We start from the raw sequence: 19,861 nt of genomic DNA, 5'->3' as shown, positions 1-19,861 counted from the left end.
GAAGACATGCCACACGTGTACCATTGGGCATCTAGGAGAGAGGCGGGTTCCTCCATTGACCATTTGAAATCTTTTCGAGCCAAGCTTGACAGTTTAGTAGCTACTGATGTAAGTTTACTTATCCTGCGATAATTTTAACACTTCAATTTATCTTACCCTTTATGTACTTTAATGCAAAAACACTTTACGTTTACAGATTATTTGGGATCCATACCACAGCTGCAGAGACCGGCATCCATGTAACCCGGTTACGTTCTACCATGGGTGCTTAAAGTGCTTAGACGTTGTCGAACCCTATCATCCAGATGGAGTTTTGAGGCAGTTTGGCAGGGTTCAAACCATTCTAGATGCACCGCTAGCTCCCAGTCGTGGTGCGCGAGGCAACATATCTGCACGATATACAGTCATGTACAGATACTTGGATAGGATCTGGGAGGCTTGGGATAACCACGTGTTATCTGAGCAACGGAGGAGCACACCAGTTCGTCAGCCTTGGGAATGTGTACCGGGTTATATGGATTGGTATAAGAATATCACGCACCTATATGTCGAGCACACTGATGAACCGCGTGTCCATGACCATCAGGATTTCAGCGAACATGCGGATGTAATCTATTATCCTCTCTTATGCATATGTAACTTCTTCTTTTTTTTTCTGATATGTTCCCTAAAATGTGATATTCTTTTCAAATGCAGCGTATTGCACTTGCACTGCAGATTTCACATCCTATTATTAACGCTGGTTATCAGGAGGGGATTCGCCATCCTTATCGACTTTACCAGGCTATCGAGAATATGACACATGTTCTTGAAGGTCAGCACATTGACGAAGCTGGACCTAGTTCTGCTGGAGGTCGCTTTCCATCTTCGACATTGACATACAGTCGTAGGCCTAGGTGTAGGCATACAGCTAATTCGTGACATGTTATTTTGTTACATGTTATTTTGTTAGTTGATGAATCTTTTTTGGTGTTTTTTGTAAGATGACATTGTTGTAATGGTAACAATGGTTAATATTTTCTTATTAGAATTGAATGGCAACAATGGTATTGTAATGACATTGTAATGACATTTTATTATTAGAATGGAATGGTAATAATGGTCGTTGATTTTCTAAATGATATTTTCTTATTACAATGCAATGGTAACAATGGTCGATAACAGAGTTCCACTCATGGTTGAACTTCTCCCATTTTTGCTGTGTCTCAAACATTTTCTTGCATTTGGTCAACACATTCTTACTGATATGCCAACGACATAATAAATGTCTGGCACTCAGGAATATCTTCTGTATAGCATTCATCAAGGCTAGCTCTCTGTCAGTAATAATAATTGTTGGCACAACAAACCTATCCATGACATCACGCAATGTAGCTAACACCCACGTATAGTTATCGACCCTCTCATACTGTAAGTATGCAAAAGCTACAGAGAATGTCATTTCAGTTGATGTCACTCCCACAATTTCAAGAAGAGGAAGCCGATATCTGTTGGTTTTATATGTGCAATCCATAATTAATATACGTGGGAAAGACCGAAATAAGTCCAAACTGGTAGGATGTGCCCAAAACAAGTCTGTCATAGTCATCGTGGACTCTTCAGACCGATGGCGCTCAATGTAATTATACTTGGCCAATTCACCCAATAAGTGTTGCATCTGTGATCTTCCAACTCTCTGTACCACCCTGTTTCGATGGCGTACACTGTAAATGGTTTTAAGTGTGCCTATATTGAAGGCATCTCGCTGTTTCAAGGTTACTAGGATTTCTTTTGGCCGAACCATGCTCTTTGACATATCCATTAACAATGCTTTCTCATCCTTTGATAGCCTCTCCGCATATGAATGTCCCTCGAGGTGCTCCGCAGGTGGATGATTATGCAATCCGCATACTACGGTCAATGTCCATTCATCATGTGTGGTAAACCTGTGAGCCCTCATATCAAAAGGGCAACCACACTTCTTCGTACCGGTTATTCTTGATGTATTGTTGCCATCATGTTTTAACTTCTTTGTTGCTCTATATTGGCCACTCCTCTCACAAGCAAGATACATCCTGGGTCTTTTTTTCCCTCCACCATAGTCTGATGCTTTGATTACAATGACCAAACCATTTCTCTTTCCAACTTCACATACCCAGTTGAGCAATTCATCCTTACTTTTGAATACCTACAAAGTTAAATAAATATTATCAAACATTTACATTTGGTGAGCAATTCGAAACATAATCGTTATAATTTCGTAGACTGAACCTGTTCAGTTGTGAATTGAGTGGTGTAATCTAACACAAAATCCGCGCAAACCTGACTTCCTTGAGTTGACACATATTCCTGCATGTTTTGTATAACATTACAAATTTTTAATGGCATTATAAAGATTAATTTGCAATTTGAAACTGTAAATTTGGTATGCAGTTTGCAAATTTGGAATATAAAATGGAAAAAAAAAATTTACTTCATTCGGAAGTAGTTGTCCGAATTTTTTTTAAAATTTCGGAAGTTGAATGTTGTAAAAGTTACCTTTGTTCGGGCAACAACTTCCGAATTTAAATATGTTGTTCGGACAACAACTTCCGAAAATTTATTACTTTGTTCGGACATCAACTTCCGAAAATACATAATTATTTCGGTAGTAGATTTCCGAACCAAATAACACAATTTGGCTCTGGTTATCCGAACGACGCTGGGAAAAAAAAAAAATTTAAACTCACATTTCCTTCGCTCTGCTTCACATGAACATTTATTTGTTGATTTTCAGAAGGCAAATCCTCCATAACAATGATGTTTTCCCTACGAATGACGAAGGTTGATGAACTTGGAAATGCCAAAGCCCTTTGGTTTCACTTCTACCTCAATGAACATCATATACAGAAATTGATGGAAGAAGCTATGAATGAGCATCCACAAGCTACACACACGATGCAATAGATGTGAATTCACATCTGAGGTGTGCATTGAGATGTTTTCAATTAACAATGGTGTCTAAAATAATAATTTCACTTAAGAATAAAATTATAATAAAATTAAATATCATTAAATACATGTATTGAGGGGATTAGGTGTGTGTATATAGAAGCTCCCAACTATGATATGGCGTTTTCAACAGCTTTCCAAATGAGTTTATGAAAAAAAAAAGCCACGTTTGGCTTTAGACAAAACGCTAAAACGCTGCTTATAATCGCCTACCCAAATCAAGCCTTACCCGTAGTGGATAATACGTTACTAACTGCACGAACCGTAGGGAATATCGGTTGAGCAAAAAGTCAAAATAGGGTTTTTTTGTGTGTCGAACTGAGGAAGGGAGTCATCCGCGTTTCAAACCCCTATTTCCCTTCGAATTGCTTGCTGTGTTTGGTGTGTGTGTGTGTGTGTGTGTGTGTGTGTGTGAGTTCTTGAAGCTTGTTTGTGGCTGTGATTGATTACTCACTCGTTTCTGGATTCTTCAACCGAACAGAACAGTGAAGCGAAAGTTGTGTTGGTATGGTACAGGAAAAAAAAATATTTGTTGAAAGTTGAGGGCTTGTTTCATTGCTTTGGTTCTCGATTACCCTTTTCTTATTCACTGTAAGTTCTTCAATTCCTTCCCCAACCCCATGATTTGATACATATATATATATGTGTGTGTGTGTGTGAAATTCCAATGTTCAAAGGTTTTCTTTGAAAGGGTTAGTCTCTCAAATTTGTAATTCTCTGTATTTACTTTTGGGTTATTATATATATGCATAATTCTCTGTATCTGTTTTGCTTCAAAATTAATTGCAAGCTTAAGCTTCAAGTTTTATTTGATTTTTTCCATTTTGGACTGACATACATACATACATATATATATGATTATACTCAACCAAGTCAAAGCTAAGTATAAGTATCTCAGTAAGTGTTTTTTAGTTGCAATTGAACTGGGGTTTGATTCATTTACTTCCCAACCCCATGTATTTACACATATATGTTTATATTTGCATAGTGGAAGAAATTTTAATGTTCAAGGATTCCTTTAAAAGGGTTTTGTCTCAAATTCATAATTCTCTGTATATAGTTTTGGGTTATTATATGCATAATTCTTTGTATATGTTTTGCTTCAAAAATTAATTCCAAGTTTAAGCTTAAGCTCAAGTTTCATTTTTTTTTTTCCATGTTAGACTGACATACATATACTCTTCTGTTTATGATTACCCTCAACCCAGTCAAAGCTAAGCATAAGTATCTCAGTAAGTGTTTTTTTGTCACAGAAGAGTCAGCAACCAAATCTGGTTTGAATAGTGGTTGTTTTAAGGATTAAGGAGAGTCCAAGATGGCAGATATCAGTCCTAGGACTGATACTTCAACAGATGCGGACACTGATGATAAAAATATGAGGGTGATTTCTCTAACCTCTTCTTTTTTTCAAAAGTTTGTTGCAAATTTGTACCTAAATGTTTGTTCTAAACTTCAGTTTGAACCCTCTTTGTTGGGAATTATGATAACTCACTGATATATGTTTTGATATCATACTGATATTCGACATTCATGGGTACAGTTTCAAAGTGATCAATCCCTAGCAATGTTGGGTTCCGACACCAGTGACAAGTCAAGGGATCAAAAGGTTATATTTATCTATAACTATTTTTTTTTCAATGTATAATATGTATAACATCTGAGTTGTTTCTTGTCTTCTTTCTAATTTGCTTGCTAAAAAAATTATTTTGCAGACGCTTCGTAGGCTAGCTCAAAATCGCGAAGCTGCTAGAAAGAGTCGTTTAAGGAAAAAAGTAGGTTACCTTGTCATGTGATTTTATTTATTTAATGCAGGGTTTTATTGATTTGCAGTATCCCAAGACATTATTGGACATGTTATGATTGTCATTCTATGTAGTACATATTCAAGAATCAACCAAAATTTCCTTGAATGGTTTACACATATAATGCATATTATTTTGACATCCACGAACCTGATATGGCATCACGATTAATGTGGATGCGTTGCAATTTAAGCCACAGTGCAATTTATTGCAAGATACTACAAACATTGCAGTGTATTTCTCCCGTGCAATATCCTCTGAATCTAAAAGTTAGTGATTCTCTTGATCTTTCTTTGTGCAGGCCAGGCATGTCGCAAACTATTTTGGAAGATATAAATTATGCAAAAAATTTATCATTTAGATCAGTTTCTTTGTAATATGTACAATGATGTTCTCTGCTTTCCTCTATCTTTTTATATTTTGAGGAATTAACATATATTATATAAATAATTATTCAAATTCAAGAGATGAATTTCTAAAAATTTTATTTATCTTTACATCCGCTGGTATGAGTGCTCTATATAATTAAAGAACAGATAGCAATAATAGATCAGTTTACTGTTTTAGACTAGGTTTTCTCTTTATTCTATTTAAAGAATATAGTTTTCAATACATAATTGCATGGGGAAGCATAGTTGTGAGAATCTTAGGATTCACAATTTGTATCTTACTATTTGATTCAATCGGACCCCAGGCGACTCAAATCTAACTAATTTTAATGAATCTATCCAAATCGTATGCAAATCTTCCGATTCGTGCAGTTTGGTAGTATTTCAAATTCAATAGCTCTAATAACTTTTTTTTATCTTTATTTTTAACTTTTTCCTTGCTAGCTTGGCAAAAACCCTTCACTAGGAGGTCAAGAGTTCGAATCTCCCTTTCTTTTGTATTTGTTTGGGGTTTTACTCTCTTACTTTGGCAGTTTCTTTGTAATAATGATAAGTTGTATTCGACTTCATTATGATTGTAATTCATCAGTTTTCATTGTAATATGATACGTTATAATAATAATAATAATAATAATAAATAAATAAATAAATAAATAAAAACATAATGGGCTTAAATATAGTATAACTTGCCCCTTCCCCCGTTTCTATCAAGCATTCCAGAAACTTTCTAAAGTTTTAAGCTTAATATATAGTACTTGTTGCCTCTTCACTTTTCCTGCTATGGGAGATCGATAATACTCAGTTAAAAGATTAGAAACTCATTGTTTCTTTATCTAGATAACTCCAAATTAAAACTCACCTTAACATTTCAACATGCAAAGAGATATTTTTTGGGTTTTTCTTTGACCTAAGTACTTGCATTAATGCAAGCCGAAACAATACACGATAATGCTACAACATAAATTCATAGATGTAGACACTTGGTTGGCACTTCTCAACAACATATGTGCAGCATCCTTGAAATAGGATGAGCACATCTACAAGTGCCAGATCTTTTCTCTCAGTTTACTTTTTTTTATATATATATTTTTTTATTTTAAAACTAAACAAAAAGAAGATAATATATCTGTGAAGCAAAGAATATGCGAACTGAGTAGTAATAAATATGATATAGGCATGGATACATTATTTTTCTAGGCTAACTAGCTGGTGTGGTACACGATGCATACCCAGGAAATATGATTCTGTACGACAAGCTAGTTAGCTCAGAAGCACATACACGTGACATGGGGATTCTCAAAAAATAGGACAAGGACACTGACATTGCGGGGATACGGCAAAAAAAAAAAAAAAACTTTTATATATTTTTATTTTCTATATATATGAATATAAATTTAGGATACATAGATATGTAGGTGTATTTTTTTCCCGTAGTTTTCCTTTTTATTTTCTTTGCTAGTTAGCGTAATTGGATCTTTTTTCGAATCTGCATACGACATGGCAGGGCTCAACTCTTGCAAGGGGAACTGGTGTGGGGGGCAAGAGAACAGTCGATGGGCTGTGTTTGGGAACAAATATAGAAAAAAGAAAAGAAAAGAAAAGAAAATGGAGAATTATTTATTATTTTTTTTGGATAAATAATCAAACTTTATTAGAAAAGTATCAAGACGATGCGACGAACACAAAAAAGAAATAACCCGCAAAGGGCCCAAACAAAGCTAGCTAAGAAAATGGAGAAAATAAAAAGGTTCAGTGTGCTTGTGCATGTTTATATACTTCATCTTGTGTTGGTCTGCCTTATGTGACGTTTTCTTTGGAAAGTTATGTCTAATTTTTGCATTAAATTGTGCCTTTGTCATTTTTTAGGCTTATGTTCAACAACTAGAGAGCAGCAGAATGAAGCTGACCCAACTTGAACAAGAACTCCAACGAGCTAGGCAGCAGGTTTGATTTGACTACTTATTGGTGTCTGTTTTCTGTTTGACTACTTATTGGTATCCGTTTTTTGTTTCTTTTCCCCCCCTTTCAGGTCCAGTGCTAAAACCTTATTCAACTGTCTGCTGTTTTTTTTCTTTTTTTCTTTTTTTTTGTTTCCATTTGCTGAAGGGCATCTTCATTTCAAGTTCAGCGGACCAATCTCAATCAATGAGTGGAAATGGTATATACTATCTCCTTGGAACATTCAATCTGCTTATAACATGTTTATGTTTCTAATGAGAACTTTTTTATTTTACAATGAACTTTTGTTCTATTTAAGTTCTCTGATATAGTAAAATATGGGAGTATATGACCATCTGATGTGTAGACAGCAGATTTGATATCTGATGTTTAATCAATTCCTTCTGACTTTATATCAGAATCTGATCCACTTATACTTTTAATTCAGTAACGGTCATTGTCATTTTTTGCCTTGTGGCTTTGATGTACTCAAACAATCTATCTTGTCAAGGGTGTCCCTAACAATAGCCCTGTAACAGTATAGAATGCGACTTGTTCACTGTTGAAAAAGGAAATTGGTGTTATATTTGTGATTAGTTTTAGATTTGTACAGCTTCTTTCCCATGTTTTTTTAACGGAGGTTTGTGCTAGGGCTGAATTATTATCTGAGTGGAGAAAAGATTGGGTTATGCATATTGTGCCTTTTTCCAGATAAATCTTACCAATTTGAAAGCTCTAACATGTGTGAAGACCTGTTGACCGAGCAATAAAGATATGATTTTAACTTAAAAAATTTCTGTATGCATGACATTGTTACATATCATGGTCATATTAATTTCCAAAATATTAGGTTGGGAACCTGTATACTTCAACAACTTTTGATATGGGAACTCTAAACACATCCGATATTATGGCATTAATTGTTCCTTCATCAAATCTACCATTTAATCTCTAGTTTGTCATCGTTTCACCAAAGACATTTATAATTAGGACTTTTGGATGCTTTCCTTTATGAAAACTATTCTCTTGGTAAGCTTGCTAAAACATGGATGGATCTACAATGTATTGAAAATGTATTTTTAATGATAGCACTCTATACAAGTATATTTATAAGATTTTCATATACAAATCGTTTTGATTGGTATTGTGATTTTAAAAAATAAAAAAGTTGATTCAGGACATTAGGGCAAATCATATGACTGACATGAGGGAGAGACTGCATACATATTTTGCACACACTCCAATGAATGTGCTCCTAGATCCCTTTATGCATCACACCTAGGGTTAGGATTGCATCAAACACACCGAAAGAGGCTTCAATGGTCCGAATAATTCTATGAAAAACTTATTTCCGTTATGTTAGAGACATTTCACTGCTTTATATCAACTGTGAAGATTCTCTTACACTAACTAGGACTAAAACTTTTAACTAGGAAACTGAACTTTTGACTTGTAGAATTTATTTGAGACCAAATAAGATCGATAAATAAAATCCAATTACATAATCTAATCCATAGCACAACCCACGGGCAACCTCTACTGCCCATGTCCATAAAATATGGAATTAAAAAAATAACCCTTGACCTCTAAAATGGCTAGAAAAGATATTAAACTAAACTAGCAACCAATAAATCTGAATAACCAAAATGTGACTATCCTAGATCCCAAATGGGCCCTACATCATCTAGGACATGTCAAATTAAAGCCTGAGCATTAGAAGCATTCTTGCTTCGCCTTTTGTATTGTCACCCCAAAATAAAGATCAAAGTGTTGATCCCATTATTTTGTAGGAGCCTTGGCATTTGATGTAGAATATGCTCGGTGGCTGGAAGAGCACATCCGACGAATCAATGAGCTGCGGGGAGCCGTGAACTCCCATGCGGGTGATGGTGAACTTCGCATCATTGTGGATGGCGTATTGGCTCACTATGATGACATTTTTAGGATTAAAGGTGATGCAGCCAAGGCTGATGTCTTCCATATTTTGTCAGGCATGTGGAAAACACAAGCAGAGAGGTGTTTTTTGTGGCTTGGTGGGTTCCGTTCATCTGAAATACTCAAGGTAAGAATGACATATTTTGTTTAATTTTTTTCAGCAAGTGATTCTGGAGGACCCCGTGGTATACAAAGTGTCTCCCCCTCTCTCTCTCCAGATAAATTGGTATAGCGTCACATTTTACATTTCCCTTATAAAATTGTAGAGATCTGTCAGTGAAAATATCTATAGAGATCTATTAGTGGAATGTGAAAATATCCCTGAAAATGCGTTCTGATAACATTGCTCTATGGTCATCTGGACCCCACTTGATATTTCAATTTTGTTTTATTTAATTGAGTGATATCTGGAGCTGTGTTTTCTTTCTTTCTTTTTTTGTTGGTTTTTAAAATGGAATACAGATTTTATATTGTTATTATGTTGGATTCATTAAAAAAAAAATATGTTGCTGTTTTGGCTAGGATTAATTCCCGATGGTTAGCATGTGTTTTTAGTGTTTCGTAAAACCTTTAAATAAGGCACCTGGCTTGAACTTTGCATTTGGCTTGATAATATTAAATTTTGAAATATTGTGAAACTCTCTCTCGCTCTCTCTCTCTCTCTCTCTCTCTAACACAATTTGGTGGATAACCGTATGTTCTGATCCTTTTTAGTTGTTATGGTTATCCCTGATATGACACTCAATGGATTTATTTTAGAAAACTATGTTACATTAGTAAACTTGAGGAATCCCTCTATTCTTTAAAAGGTTTTTGGTTTTGGAGAGGAATTTGTGTGGCCATTGCATGTTAGTTTATCGTGTAGGATTTTTTCCCCCATATTTCAACTTTCTGGGGGTTTTTGAAAGCCTTTGATAGACCTCATGGCATAAAAGTGAGATATGACTTTGGAGATAGGTTAACGAGTTTTGAAAGAGCTTTAAGCTCTTTGCCTATCTTTGCTCATTCTTGTTTCTCTCTCTTCACTCATCTCTATCCCAATTTGTCTTCTCTGACATCAGAAACTCGTAAAAGTTTGCTTTTGCTTCCTCCTCTTTTCCTTCTTTCTTCTTTTCCAGTTACAATTTTGCTGCGCTTCCTAGGTTGCAGAAATCACAGATTATTTTACAAATGTTTCTTGGGTGAAGTTTCCAAATGGGCCAAATGATAGATTTTATATTCCTAATGATCCTAAAGATTATCTATTCCTCATTCTAATTGCTTCAAAACAATGCCAAGATTGTGATTTTGGGTGAGCTTAGATCCATTGTATGAGTGTTGTATGATTGTGGTAAAGGTTGGGGGGGATATCCTAGTGAAAACCCTTGGAGTGGTTGTAAAGGTTTTAAGCTCCCTAGTGGAAACTCACTCGTTTGGTGGATAAATGCAGGCAGGGAGGCCTGCGGTGGATGTAGGCTAGTTGTTGAACCACTACAAATTGTGGTGTTCATCTCTTTATTACTTGCTCTCTGATTTGATTATTTATGTTGATTTTATATTGAGATGAATGTGATGATTTTTTAATTGAATGAATGATGAACTTGTTGTATGCTTAATATAAGTTGAATTGTAAATGTGGAGGCATAGTTAGGGCCTTGGGTGATTTAAAAGGAACAGTCTGATGAGACAGAATTTGGTCTTGGTTCATAAATGGGAAGATCACTTAGGGGGTGGTAAATAAGTATGATAACAATTTGATTAACGGATAACTAAAATATTTATCCGGACTCCTAAAGATTGTTGAATGTAAACAAGCATAAAGAAATAGAGTGAATTAAAAGAAAATTTGAGTGCCCCCCTTGAGGACACACTTTCACTAGGTAAGTTGGGATTGTTTCTTTCCAACTATTTTCACTTGATAAAAAGGGGATTACATGAATTTGAACCTTTCTTCTTCTTCTTTTTCTTTTCTTTTTCTTTTTTTTTTTTTTTTTTTTTTTGTTTTTTTTTTTTTTTTTGTGTGTCAACCTGCTTTAACACCTTTTTTGGGCATATTTGCATTGTGGTTCTATTATTTCCCGTTGCTAATACTTCGTTGCATATTGTATTTTATTTTTCTAAATTCAAACCTACATGGTTGCAGTTGCTTATACATCAGTTGGAGCCTTTAACCGAGCAGCAGTTGTCAGACATCACCAACTTGCAGCAATCATCCCAACAGGCGGAAGATGCATTGTCCCAGGGAATGGATGCATTGCAGCAATCCTTGGCTGAGACGTTGGCTGGACCTCCTGGGTCCTCAGGTTCATCAGGGAATGTAGCAAACTACATGGGTCAAATGGCTATGGCTATGGGAAAGCTAGGAACTCTTGAGGGCTTCATTCGACAGGTAATTTCTTAACAGACAAACCCATTCTAGGAAAGCTCATCTTCTGTTTTTCTGTATGTTCACTAGGGGCCTCAGGATGTACAACCTGCATATTGTCATCGCTCTTTGTATTCTTATCCTGAAGAAGCATGGATACAACACGTGAGGGATGTGTGCAAAACATATAATTTTACATATTATGTTATATATTTGAATATTATATATATATATGTATATATATTTATTCTCATCAAGTCCATTAAACCTAGGGTATTCTACTCTGTTGAAAAAAATTAAATAAATATAATGAGACACGAAGTGTCCCCAACATGTCCATTTTGTGTCCCAGCGTGTTGAACTGGAAAATAATAAAAAAAAATGCAACGCTTCCTTCGGAGTGTGTTCATGTCTGTCACGTGGGACAACTGTGTGTCCCCTAGATCCGTGCTTCTTATTCTTATCCTCTCTATCACTCTCCCTCTCTTTCTCCACATATTTCCTATTGTTCTTCGTCAAAAATATTTTAGTGATGTAAGGCTAAATGTCAATATCAGGCTGACAATCTACGGCAACAAACATTGCAACAGTTGCACCGTGTACTAACAACCCGCCAATCAGCTCGTGCCCTGCTAGCTATAAATGACTATTTCACTCGGCTCCGAGCGCTTAGCTCCCTATGGGTTGCTCGTCCCCGGGAATGAGAACCATGATAATCAATTCTGATATTTGTTTGGAAGATGCCTTTGCCTGTGTTCTTGGTACCAAATGTGACTCGAGAATCCTGAATGTGCAACTGCTGGGATTATTGTTCCAAATTCAAGTTAGAGGCAGTGTTTTCATCTGCAATAGCATGACTTCGTCGGATTCTCTTTGGTTCAATGATTTCATAGCTGTTACAATGGTTACTAAGTCCTACCCCTCTCTCCACCTTGTATGATCCCTTTAGGGTTTGTGTTATGTTCTCCTGAGATCAACGTAGGCAGTACTTTATGTCTTTTTCTTTTCTTTTCTTTTTTTCTTTTCTTTTTTCTTTGTGGGTTAGTAAGTAATTTACTCTGGATATTATTTTAATCAACAGGAATGCAGTTGAAGTTTAATGGAATTGGATTTGGAACAGTAGACCTACAACGTTGTATTGATCTATTTTCTTGTTTATTCTTGTTCTTGGACTGTACATCCACATCACCACATGGGTCTTTATTGTCAATTCCTTGAAATACATGAATCAGGAAACCAATTTCAAAAATTCTTGGTGCGCAACATTAAAACGCAGAAATTGCGTTATGCTATTGAGATTTATTTTTATTATGTGGATTCTCTCTTGTTGGGTATCAACTGGAGAGGTCTTGTTGAGTTGGGCGGGCTCAACTTGGTGAGTTAAACCATTCATTTTATATAGTCCACTAAGAAGGTCATTAACGCAAAAAATTATATTGATATAACTATCGGAACATATCTGGTCTTAAAAAATGAATAGTATGATTTTGATAATAGATTATTTAAGTTTTATTTATTTTTTAAATGTGATTTGATTGCGTTACTAATGTATGTTACATTGATTTTTGTTTTGAGCATGAATGTTATGATTAACAAACCCTCCAGGATGAATGGTTTAAATCGTTGAGATAGGCCTATCCAAGTCCATCGTGACATCCAATCAAAAAGAATTCAATCCCTATTTTTTAGTGGAAAAATGCTTTGGAGTTTTAATTTTTGAGCTCTAAAGGTAGCTCTAATGAGTTAGCAGTGGGCTCCACCCACAATGATGTGATGCTTTGGTCTTGGTTTGTTTTTATTTTATTTTTTTTGTTCATTGTCATGTCATTAGTGCTCTATTAGAGCACCAAAATTAGTGGTCTGCATCATTACTGTTTTAGTGTGACCAACACCATACTTGGGCTGAATTTGAGCCACGAAATGTACTTTTTGTGTTATGATTCTATACACCTGACAATTATGTGTTTTACAAACAACTGCAGGGAATATGAAGAGAGGCCCTTCAAAGTTGAGGTACAAGATGCTTGAGAAAGATTATACTAACAAGAAGAAGATGCAACAATTCTATTTCTAATATTGAACAAGAGTAGATACATTTGAACAACCAACCCCTCATTGAATCCTAAGCATTATAGCAACAAGCCACAACTGCTTAAAATGTAGACGACTGAGGATGATCTAACAAACCCAACCACCCATCGAACGGTCAGAAATCAGAATCCTCAAACAACTTTTGAATAAATTCTTTGTTAAGTCTGACCTATAATCTGCCAATGTTTTCATTGAAAGATGTAATGTACACAACAAGGGGTAGTCCATGAACTTGAAAAAATTCATGAAATTTCCAAATCCGAAAAATGCTCACCAATTCAATTCACCTTCCCAGCTCCCACCATTGAAAAGCTCAGAGGTGACATAGAGATAATGCTCTTTGCTCTTCCCTGCTATCAACAGCGAAGCAGAATCAAACAAACACATCGCGTCGTTTCTTCGGATTTTGTCCTGCATCTGGGTTGCCCTTTTTCATCATGGCTACAAATTCATCGTAATTGATCCGACCATCCTGCAAACATTCACTCTTCATTCATTACTTTGCCCCCCATAAGAGATATATCCATCTGTACAAGTTTCATTTCTTGTATAACAAATGTATGAACAGAAAGATAAATCTTAATGCATTTTCTTGTAATCTGAATGCAAATATCTAAATCTCCACTTAGAAACCACAACAAATCTCTGCACAGATATATCTATCTGTTCAAATACAAAACAAATGTATTCTGTCAGAGAAAAGTTCTATGGTTTTAATCTTAACAGATAGATATATCTGTTATGATATAGAATAAATGGATTTTGTACAGATATATCTATATGTGCAGACATTTGTCATGAAGGTTTTTGTTGGTGTATTTACCAAAATAAATAAATAATTGTGGAGTGCCACAGTCATGAAAAAAATGCAGTTGGAACTACTTGTTAAAAACTGTTTCTATATCACCTCATGTCACCCCATCTGCAAAGTAAAAAACACATTTCTGTTTCTGTTTTGATTTTGTTTCTTACATTATCAGCATCAACTTCAGAAATGATTTCCTTAATGTCTCTCCCATCGTTCATTCCAAACTCGACTAGTGCTTGCTCTAGTTCTTCTATGGTAATGTACCTGATAAAACAAAAATTATATTGTCAGCAAGTAACCATAAGAATATCAAGATTGTTCTTGATATTGTCGTCTTCATCATCGTCATCATTATAACTACCCGCTGTTGTCTTTATCAAAGTACTGGAATGCGGTGTAAAGATGCTCTTCTCTGTCCATTCTATTCAAGTGCATTGTTGCTGTAATGAACTCGTCGTAGTCTATGGTTCCATTTCCATCTGCATCAGCCTGTTTTTGAAAAGCAAAAGCATCAAAATGATTACAAAACATGATCAGATTCAAAACTTAGCCCCCAAGTGTCATTAATCAACACTTAAAATTTTTTTGGGGGAACTTACAGCTTCCATTAACTGTTTAACTTCATATTCTGATAACTTCGTCCCTTGCTTGGCGAGTCCTTGCTTTAGCTCCTCAAGTGTTATTGTCCCACTGTTATCAGTGTCGATTCCTTTGAACATCTGCTTCAGTCCCATGATTTCTTCCTCTGATAGGCAGCCGGCGATAACCTTTCCGTTGTAAGAAAAGTAAACAATAAGAGAAAGAAAAAAAAAAAAATTTGATTTGTTATCTGAAATCCAAGGGGAAACGTGTTTTGCTTGGATTGGCCAGTGCTATGATGGCCTACCACGCTACCTAGTCCAAGTCAAACACGGATGTCAAGTTTATCCATTGCTTTGTTATGATCTATTTATTGAAACTAATGAATGTAGTCCATCATTATGATTGTCTTGATGTTTTATGAAGAGATTTTTCAACTACTTCTAAAACTATAGGAATGTTCAATGTAAACTAACAAACATGACAACTTAATTTGGATAGATTTAAGTACCCGAAGAGCGACTTTCTTGAACTTATTCATTGCTCTGAACTGCTTGAGTCTTCCCAAGACCGCATTATCAAGTGGTGTATCAGGTGCTTCTCCGTCCTCCTTGATCCAAGGATGATCTAAAAATCGAGAATTTTATGTTTATTTAGAAAACTAAGAAATTTATGTTTATTTAGAAATGTAATGATACTTACCAAGAACTTGGAATGCTGTTAGTCGCTGCTTGGGGTCTGAGTTCAACATCTTTCTTACAAGATCCTTTGCTCCTGCTGAAATCGAAGGCCATGGATCACTTGTAAAATCGATGTGGCCACGCAAGATTGCATTGAAAATGCCTTGCTCCGATTCTGTCAAATTTTATGTCATCAATCATTTATCCATATTCTGTTAAAGTAAAATTGAAAAAAAAAAAATACATAGGTGCATAAAAAAAATTGGGAAAGGGGTCAAAAATGGAGAAAAGTCTAGTGAAAGAAAAGAAAAGAAAAATAAAAATAAAAATTACCTGCCCAGAAGGGAGGAACTCCACAGAGAAGAATATATAACATGACCCCAACGCTCCATATATCGACTTCTGGTCCATATTTTCTCTTCAAGACCTCAGGTGCGATATAATATGCACTACCCACAATATCTTTAAATACCTCTCCTGTCAGAAGGGTAAACAGATCATTTGTTAATGTTAGATAAGATGGGTAAGAAAGTCTTCAACTTTAAGGTTGAAAAGAAAAAGGGAAATTTAGCTAAGAAAAGTTACATCATTTCCGTCTTTTCTCGAACAAAAGATTGAGGGATTGTTGGAGAGAAACACAAGTTTCGGTGAGAAAAAAGCATAATTTGAGCTCAGAAATAAGCTTATATTGTTTTTCATAGCACATTAATCTATACATTCTTCTGCAACTATTGAGAACAAAATTCATTGTAGTGTGTTAATATATTAAATTTATGGTTCATAGAAAAAACATAAATTGAAAACAAAAACATTTTCAAAACAGGGAAATGAATCAAAATCATAACCAGACCTTGTTTGTAGAACATAGACAAAAATGTAAACTTACAAAACTCGGAGATGATCAAAAAAATAAGTTTCAAAACCCTTTTTTCTAACAATTTCATATGTATATATAATTGGTTCATAGAAAAACATAAATATTGAAAATAAAAACACTTTCAAAACAGGGGAATGAATCAAAATCATGAACAGACCTTGCTTGTAGAATACAGACGGACAGAAACTGTATACTTACGAAACTCAGAGGCAATCAAAAAATCCTGTTTCATAACCATTTTTCTAACAATTTCATATGCGCGCGCACACACACACACACATATATATATATGGTTCATAGAAAAACATAAATTGAAAACAAAAACACTTCCAAAACAGGGGAATGAATCAAAATTAGACAGAAATTGTAAACTTACAAAACTCAAAGATGATCAAGAAATCATGTTTCAAACCCAACTTTTCTAACGATTTCATTTGCACATATATATGACTGGTTTCAAACAAAAACATAAAATTGAAAACAAAATCACTTTCAAAACAGGGGAATGAATGAATCAGAATCAAAACCCAAAACCGACCTTGCTTATAGAAGACAGACAGCCCGAAATCGGTAGCTTTGAGAGGCGAATTCTCATCCTTGTTCAACAAAAGGAAATTCTCAGGCTTAAGATCTCTATGAATGACTCCCATTGAATGACAAGTATGCACAATCTGCACAATCGTCCTCAACAGCGAAGCAGCCGCCTGTTCAGTATAATGCCCCTTTGCAATAATCCGATCGAAAAGCTCTCCTCCGGCGCACAATTCCATCACCAAATGCACAGAATGCTTATCCTCATAAGCCCCTTTCAATTCCACAATATTGGGTTGTCCTGTCAAGTGATGCATAATCTGAACCTCCCTCCTAACATCCTCAATGTCCTCCTTGTTCACCAGCTTCCTCTTCGCAATCGTTTTGCACGCGAATTGCTCACCTGTGCTCTTGTTCGTGCACAAATGGGTGACTCCGAATTGTCCCCTTCCCAGCTCCTTTCCAACACTGTAGATCGATTTCACGTCTTCCATCGGACGGCCTAGAACCGGTCCTATCGCCGCGGCCTTTGAGGGTTTGGTGGAGGGGTTCGGGGAGGCGGAAGGAGGAGTGGTTTTGGGATGATCGGTGGCTCCGGCGGTTTCTGGGTTGTTGGGGTCAGGGTTAGGGTTTGCAGAACCCTCCTTCTTGGATGTGGTGTTGTCGGTGTTCATTGGATCGGAGTCGTTGTTGCCGCGAGAGCAACAGTTACCCATTTGGAGAGGAGGGCGGAGGAGGGTAGTGGTGCCCCACGGAGAGGAAGGAGAGGTAGAGGAGCAGAGCAATCGGGGCTGAAGAAATATAGGTTAGAGAGAAAAATCCATGTATAGAGAGAGAGAGAGATGATACAGGTTGGATTGGGGAGGAATTGTAGGGGGGAGAATGTTGCTTTTTGTGTTTTTTTTTCCGGGACAATGGGTTCAGAGGATTTCCCGGGAAACAAACGGTTTTTTGATTTGAGCCAATTGGAGATGTGATCATGACAGATAGGTGTATGACGACCGTTGGATCTTTCAGTTGACTGAGGTATGAGTTTGGTAAAGGCTAAATTACACTTTCAACCTCTATATTTTTTTATCTAATTTTTTTTTTACTTTTGATCTCTATTATTTTAAATTGAATAATTTAATACCTATATTTCAAGAGGGTGTTTGGGAATTGACTTTTTTAGTTATTTTTTATTTTTTATGAAAAGATATATAAAAAAATAGAGAAAATAATGTTTTTTTTTTTTTTCATATTGTTTTTGCTAAAATTTCACTTTTTCAAACTAGGTCTAAGTCTATTTTCAATTTAATCCTTTATTCAAGTCGGGAGTTAAAATGGTGTACACCTACAAACAATTAATGGAAACTTTGACATAATGACGAAATTAAAACTTGACTTAAATATAAGGATGAAATTAAAATTTAAGTCAAATTATAAGGATAAAAAAAATTAATTTACCCTTAATTTTATAAAATTTTCTTATTTATGAATGTGATAGAATTGAGTTGTCCCTCTATCCTATTTTATCCTACACCACATGTGTTTCTAAAATGGGAAAATGAAATTTAAATCTTTCGAAGGATTAAAAAAAAAAAAAAAAACTTAACTAAATTATACATGTTTTAGCTTGTTATCTTGTCTCTTATCTTCTCTTACTTAAATACATAATCTAAATATAAAAAACTGTTCAATGGATGTTTATCAAAAGGAAGCCCTATATTACATTGCCGGCCTACCTTTTATTGGAATATTGAAGGAAAAACTTGAGAGGTTATTAGGTAGTCTTGGAAGTTGCAAAAAAAAAGTTAATTTTTTGGTTTTTTAGTTTTTTTAGCTAAAAAAGTTAGGTTGTGTTTGATTGTGATTTCAAAACGTGATTCTACACCATAATTTGAGTATGATGTTTGTTTAGTGTTTTGGAATCACGTTTCAAACGCTCTTCAAAGAGCTCTGTCTCTGCTCTGTCTCAGTCGCGCATTTCAGTGTTTTTTTTTAAAAATTTTGCCTGACGGGACGTCCTGCCGATTGACCGGAATAGTGAATTTTTTTTTTTTTTTTTTTTTTTTTTTGCAATTGATTTATATAATCGAAAAAAATATTTTTTGAAATTTTTAAAATTTTTTATATGCTTTAAAATAATTTTGAGTTGTATGTTTAGTTATGAGTTGTAAATTTTTGTATCACATATCAAATGTTACATCAATAATTTCTCACTCAAATCAAAACACTTTTCAAAATTATTTTCAAAACTCTTTACTAAACAAATTTTTTACACTCAAATCATAATTTCACAACACACAAACTCAAAATACAACTCATACTCTCAAATCACATTTACAAAACTCTACCAAACGCTACCTTAATTTTTTTACTCAAAACAACTCAGTTTTTTGCCAAAAAAATACTAAAAAAGTCAAAAAGTCAAAAAATCATCTTTTTACCAACTTTCCAAAACATACGGTTTGTCTTTTTTATCTTTTCAAAATTAATATAAAAATTATGGACCCTTTTATTTCAATCAATAATAAAAAAATTGAAACACCACATAAATTTGCTCTAAAACCAAAATATAATTTTCCAGAAAACTTACATCAACTCCATGCTCGACATTTTGCTTCTCAAAAAGATCAGAAGTGTTATGTTTTCTCATTTTGAGAACACTGATGAAAGGGTAATTTTGTTTGGCTGCCTCATTGAGAGGATTGGATTTCTAGTGAGACCTCACTTATGGCTTGTTTGGTAAGCCTTATAATCTACTGAATTATTAGTCTAATAAGATTGTCAATGATGTAGGACAATGGACTTAGTTGTCCCCGGAAAAGCATGGGATTGGAAAAGTAACGAGGAGATTGAAAAACTAAGTTTATTTTTTTTTATCCAATGCAACCTATTATTTGTAATATATATATATATATATATGTTTGTTTTA

General features: G+C 35.0%; 3 protein-coding genes across 5 annotated transcripts; 1 reads left to right on the top strand and 2 right to left on the bottom strand.

The window, feature by feature from the left end:
* Positions 1-1,024: 1,024 nt before the first annotated feature.
* On the bottom strand, positions 1,025-2,771 carry LOC114301799 (PKS-NRPS hybrid synthetase cheA-like). The gene is made up of 3 exons (XM_082897250.1): positions 2,709-2,771; positions 2,251-2,328; positions 1,025-2,167 (listed from the first exon to the last, which is right to left on the bottom strand). The coding sequence occupies exons 1-3, from the start codon at positions 2,769-2,771 to the stop codon at positions 1,025-1,027; spliced, it is 1,284 nt and encodes a 427-aa protein (XP_082753376.1).
* Positions 2,772-3,062: 291 nt separating this feature from the next.
* On the top strand, positions 3,063-14,079 carry LOC114266420 (transcription factor TGA2.3). 3 transcript variants are annotated; one of them, XM_028207307.2, is made up of 10 exons: positions 3,093-3,561; positions 4,224-4,351; positions 4,511-4,576; positions 4,683-4,742; positions 7,028-7,105; positions 7,268-7,319; positions 8,890-9,051; positions 9,196-9,260; positions 11,157-11,402; positions 11,936-12,506. In XM_028207307.2, the coding sequence occupies exons 2-10, from the start codon at positions 4,286-4,288 to the stop codon at positions 12,080-12,082; spliced, it is 942 nt and encodes a 313-aa protein (XP_028063108.1). In that variant the 5' UTR covers positions 3,093-3,561; positions 4,224-4,285; the 3' UTR covers positions 12,083-12,506. The 3 variants fall into 3 exon arrangements, with proteins under 3 accessions (XP_028063107.1, XP_028063108.1, XP_028063109.1); XM_028207306.2 differs by lacking the exon at positions 9,196-9,260 and having other exon boundaries at positions 3,063-3,561; positions 8,890-9,161; XM_028207308.2 differs by lacking the exons at positions 9,196-9,260; positions 11,936-12,506 and adding an exon at positions 13,361-14,079 and having other exon boundaries at positions 8,890-9,161.
* On the bottom strand, positions 13,419-17,995 carry CPK34 (calcium-dependent protein kinase 34). Its single transcript, XM_028207305.2, has 8 exons — positions 16,952-17,995; positions 15,870-16,013; positions 15,559-15,711; positions 15,368-15,483; positions 14,877-15,044; positions 14,639-14,766; positions 14,442-14,541; positions 13,419-13,941 (listed from the first exon to the last, which is right to left on the bottom strand). The coding sequence occupies exons 1-8, from the start codon at positions 17,658-17,660 to the stop codon at positions 13,843-13,845; spliced, it is 1,617 nt and encodes a 538-aa protein (XP_028063106.2). The 5' UTR covers positions 17,661-17,995; the 3' UTR covers positions 13,419-13,842.
* Between the last annotated feature and the right edge of the window lie 1,866 nt (positions 17,996-19,861).

This window comes from Camellia sinensis, chromosome 12 (genome assembly GCF_055761805.1).
Source record: "Camellia sinensis isolate YWXY chromosome 12, ASM5576180v1, whole genome shotgun sequence".
Taxonomy (NCBI): Eukaryota; Viridiplantae; Streptophyta; class Magnoliopsida; order Ericales; family Theaceae; genus Camellia; species Camellia sinensis.
Note: the sequence above shows the minus strand (reverse complement) of the source record. Positions and strands in the feature narration are given on the sequence as shown.

Coding starts and splice junctions, on each gene's coding strand:
- LOC114266420 (XM_028207306.2), top strand. CDS start 4,286: ATGGCAGATATCAGTCCTAGGACTGATACTTCAACAGATGCGGACACT. Junction 7,106..7,267: donor TCCAACGAGCTAGGCAGCAG/GTTTGATTTGAC, acceptor CATTTGCTGAAG/GGCATCTTCATTTCAAGTTC. Junction 7,320..8,889: donor TCAATCAATGAGTGGAAATG/GTATATACTATC, acceptor ATTATTTTGTAG/GAGCCTTGGCATTTGATGTA.
- CPK34 (XM_028207305.2), bottom strand. CDS start 17,660: ATGGGTAACTGTTGCTCTCGCGGCAACAACGACTCCGATCCAATGAAC. Junction 15,484..15,558: donor AACAGCATTCCAAGTTCTTG/GTAAGTATCATT, acceptor CTCGATTTTTAG/ATCATCCTTGGATCAAGGAG. Junction 14,767..14,876: donor TTAAACAGTTAATGGAAGCT/GTAAGTTCCCCC, acceptor TTTCAAAAACAG/GCTGATGCAGATGGAAATGG.
- LOC114301799 (XM_082897250.1), bottom strand. CDS start 2,771: ATGGAGGATTTGCCTTCTGAAAATCAACAAATAAATGTTCATGTGAAG. Junction 2,329..2,708: donor TGAAGCAGAGCGAAGGAAAT/GTGAGTTTAAAT, acceptor CAAAACATGCAG/GAATATGTGTCAACTCAAGG. Junction 2,168..2,250: donor CTCAATTCACAACTGAACAG/GTTCAGTCTACG, acceptor TTAACTTTGTAG/GTATTCAAAAGTAAGGATGA.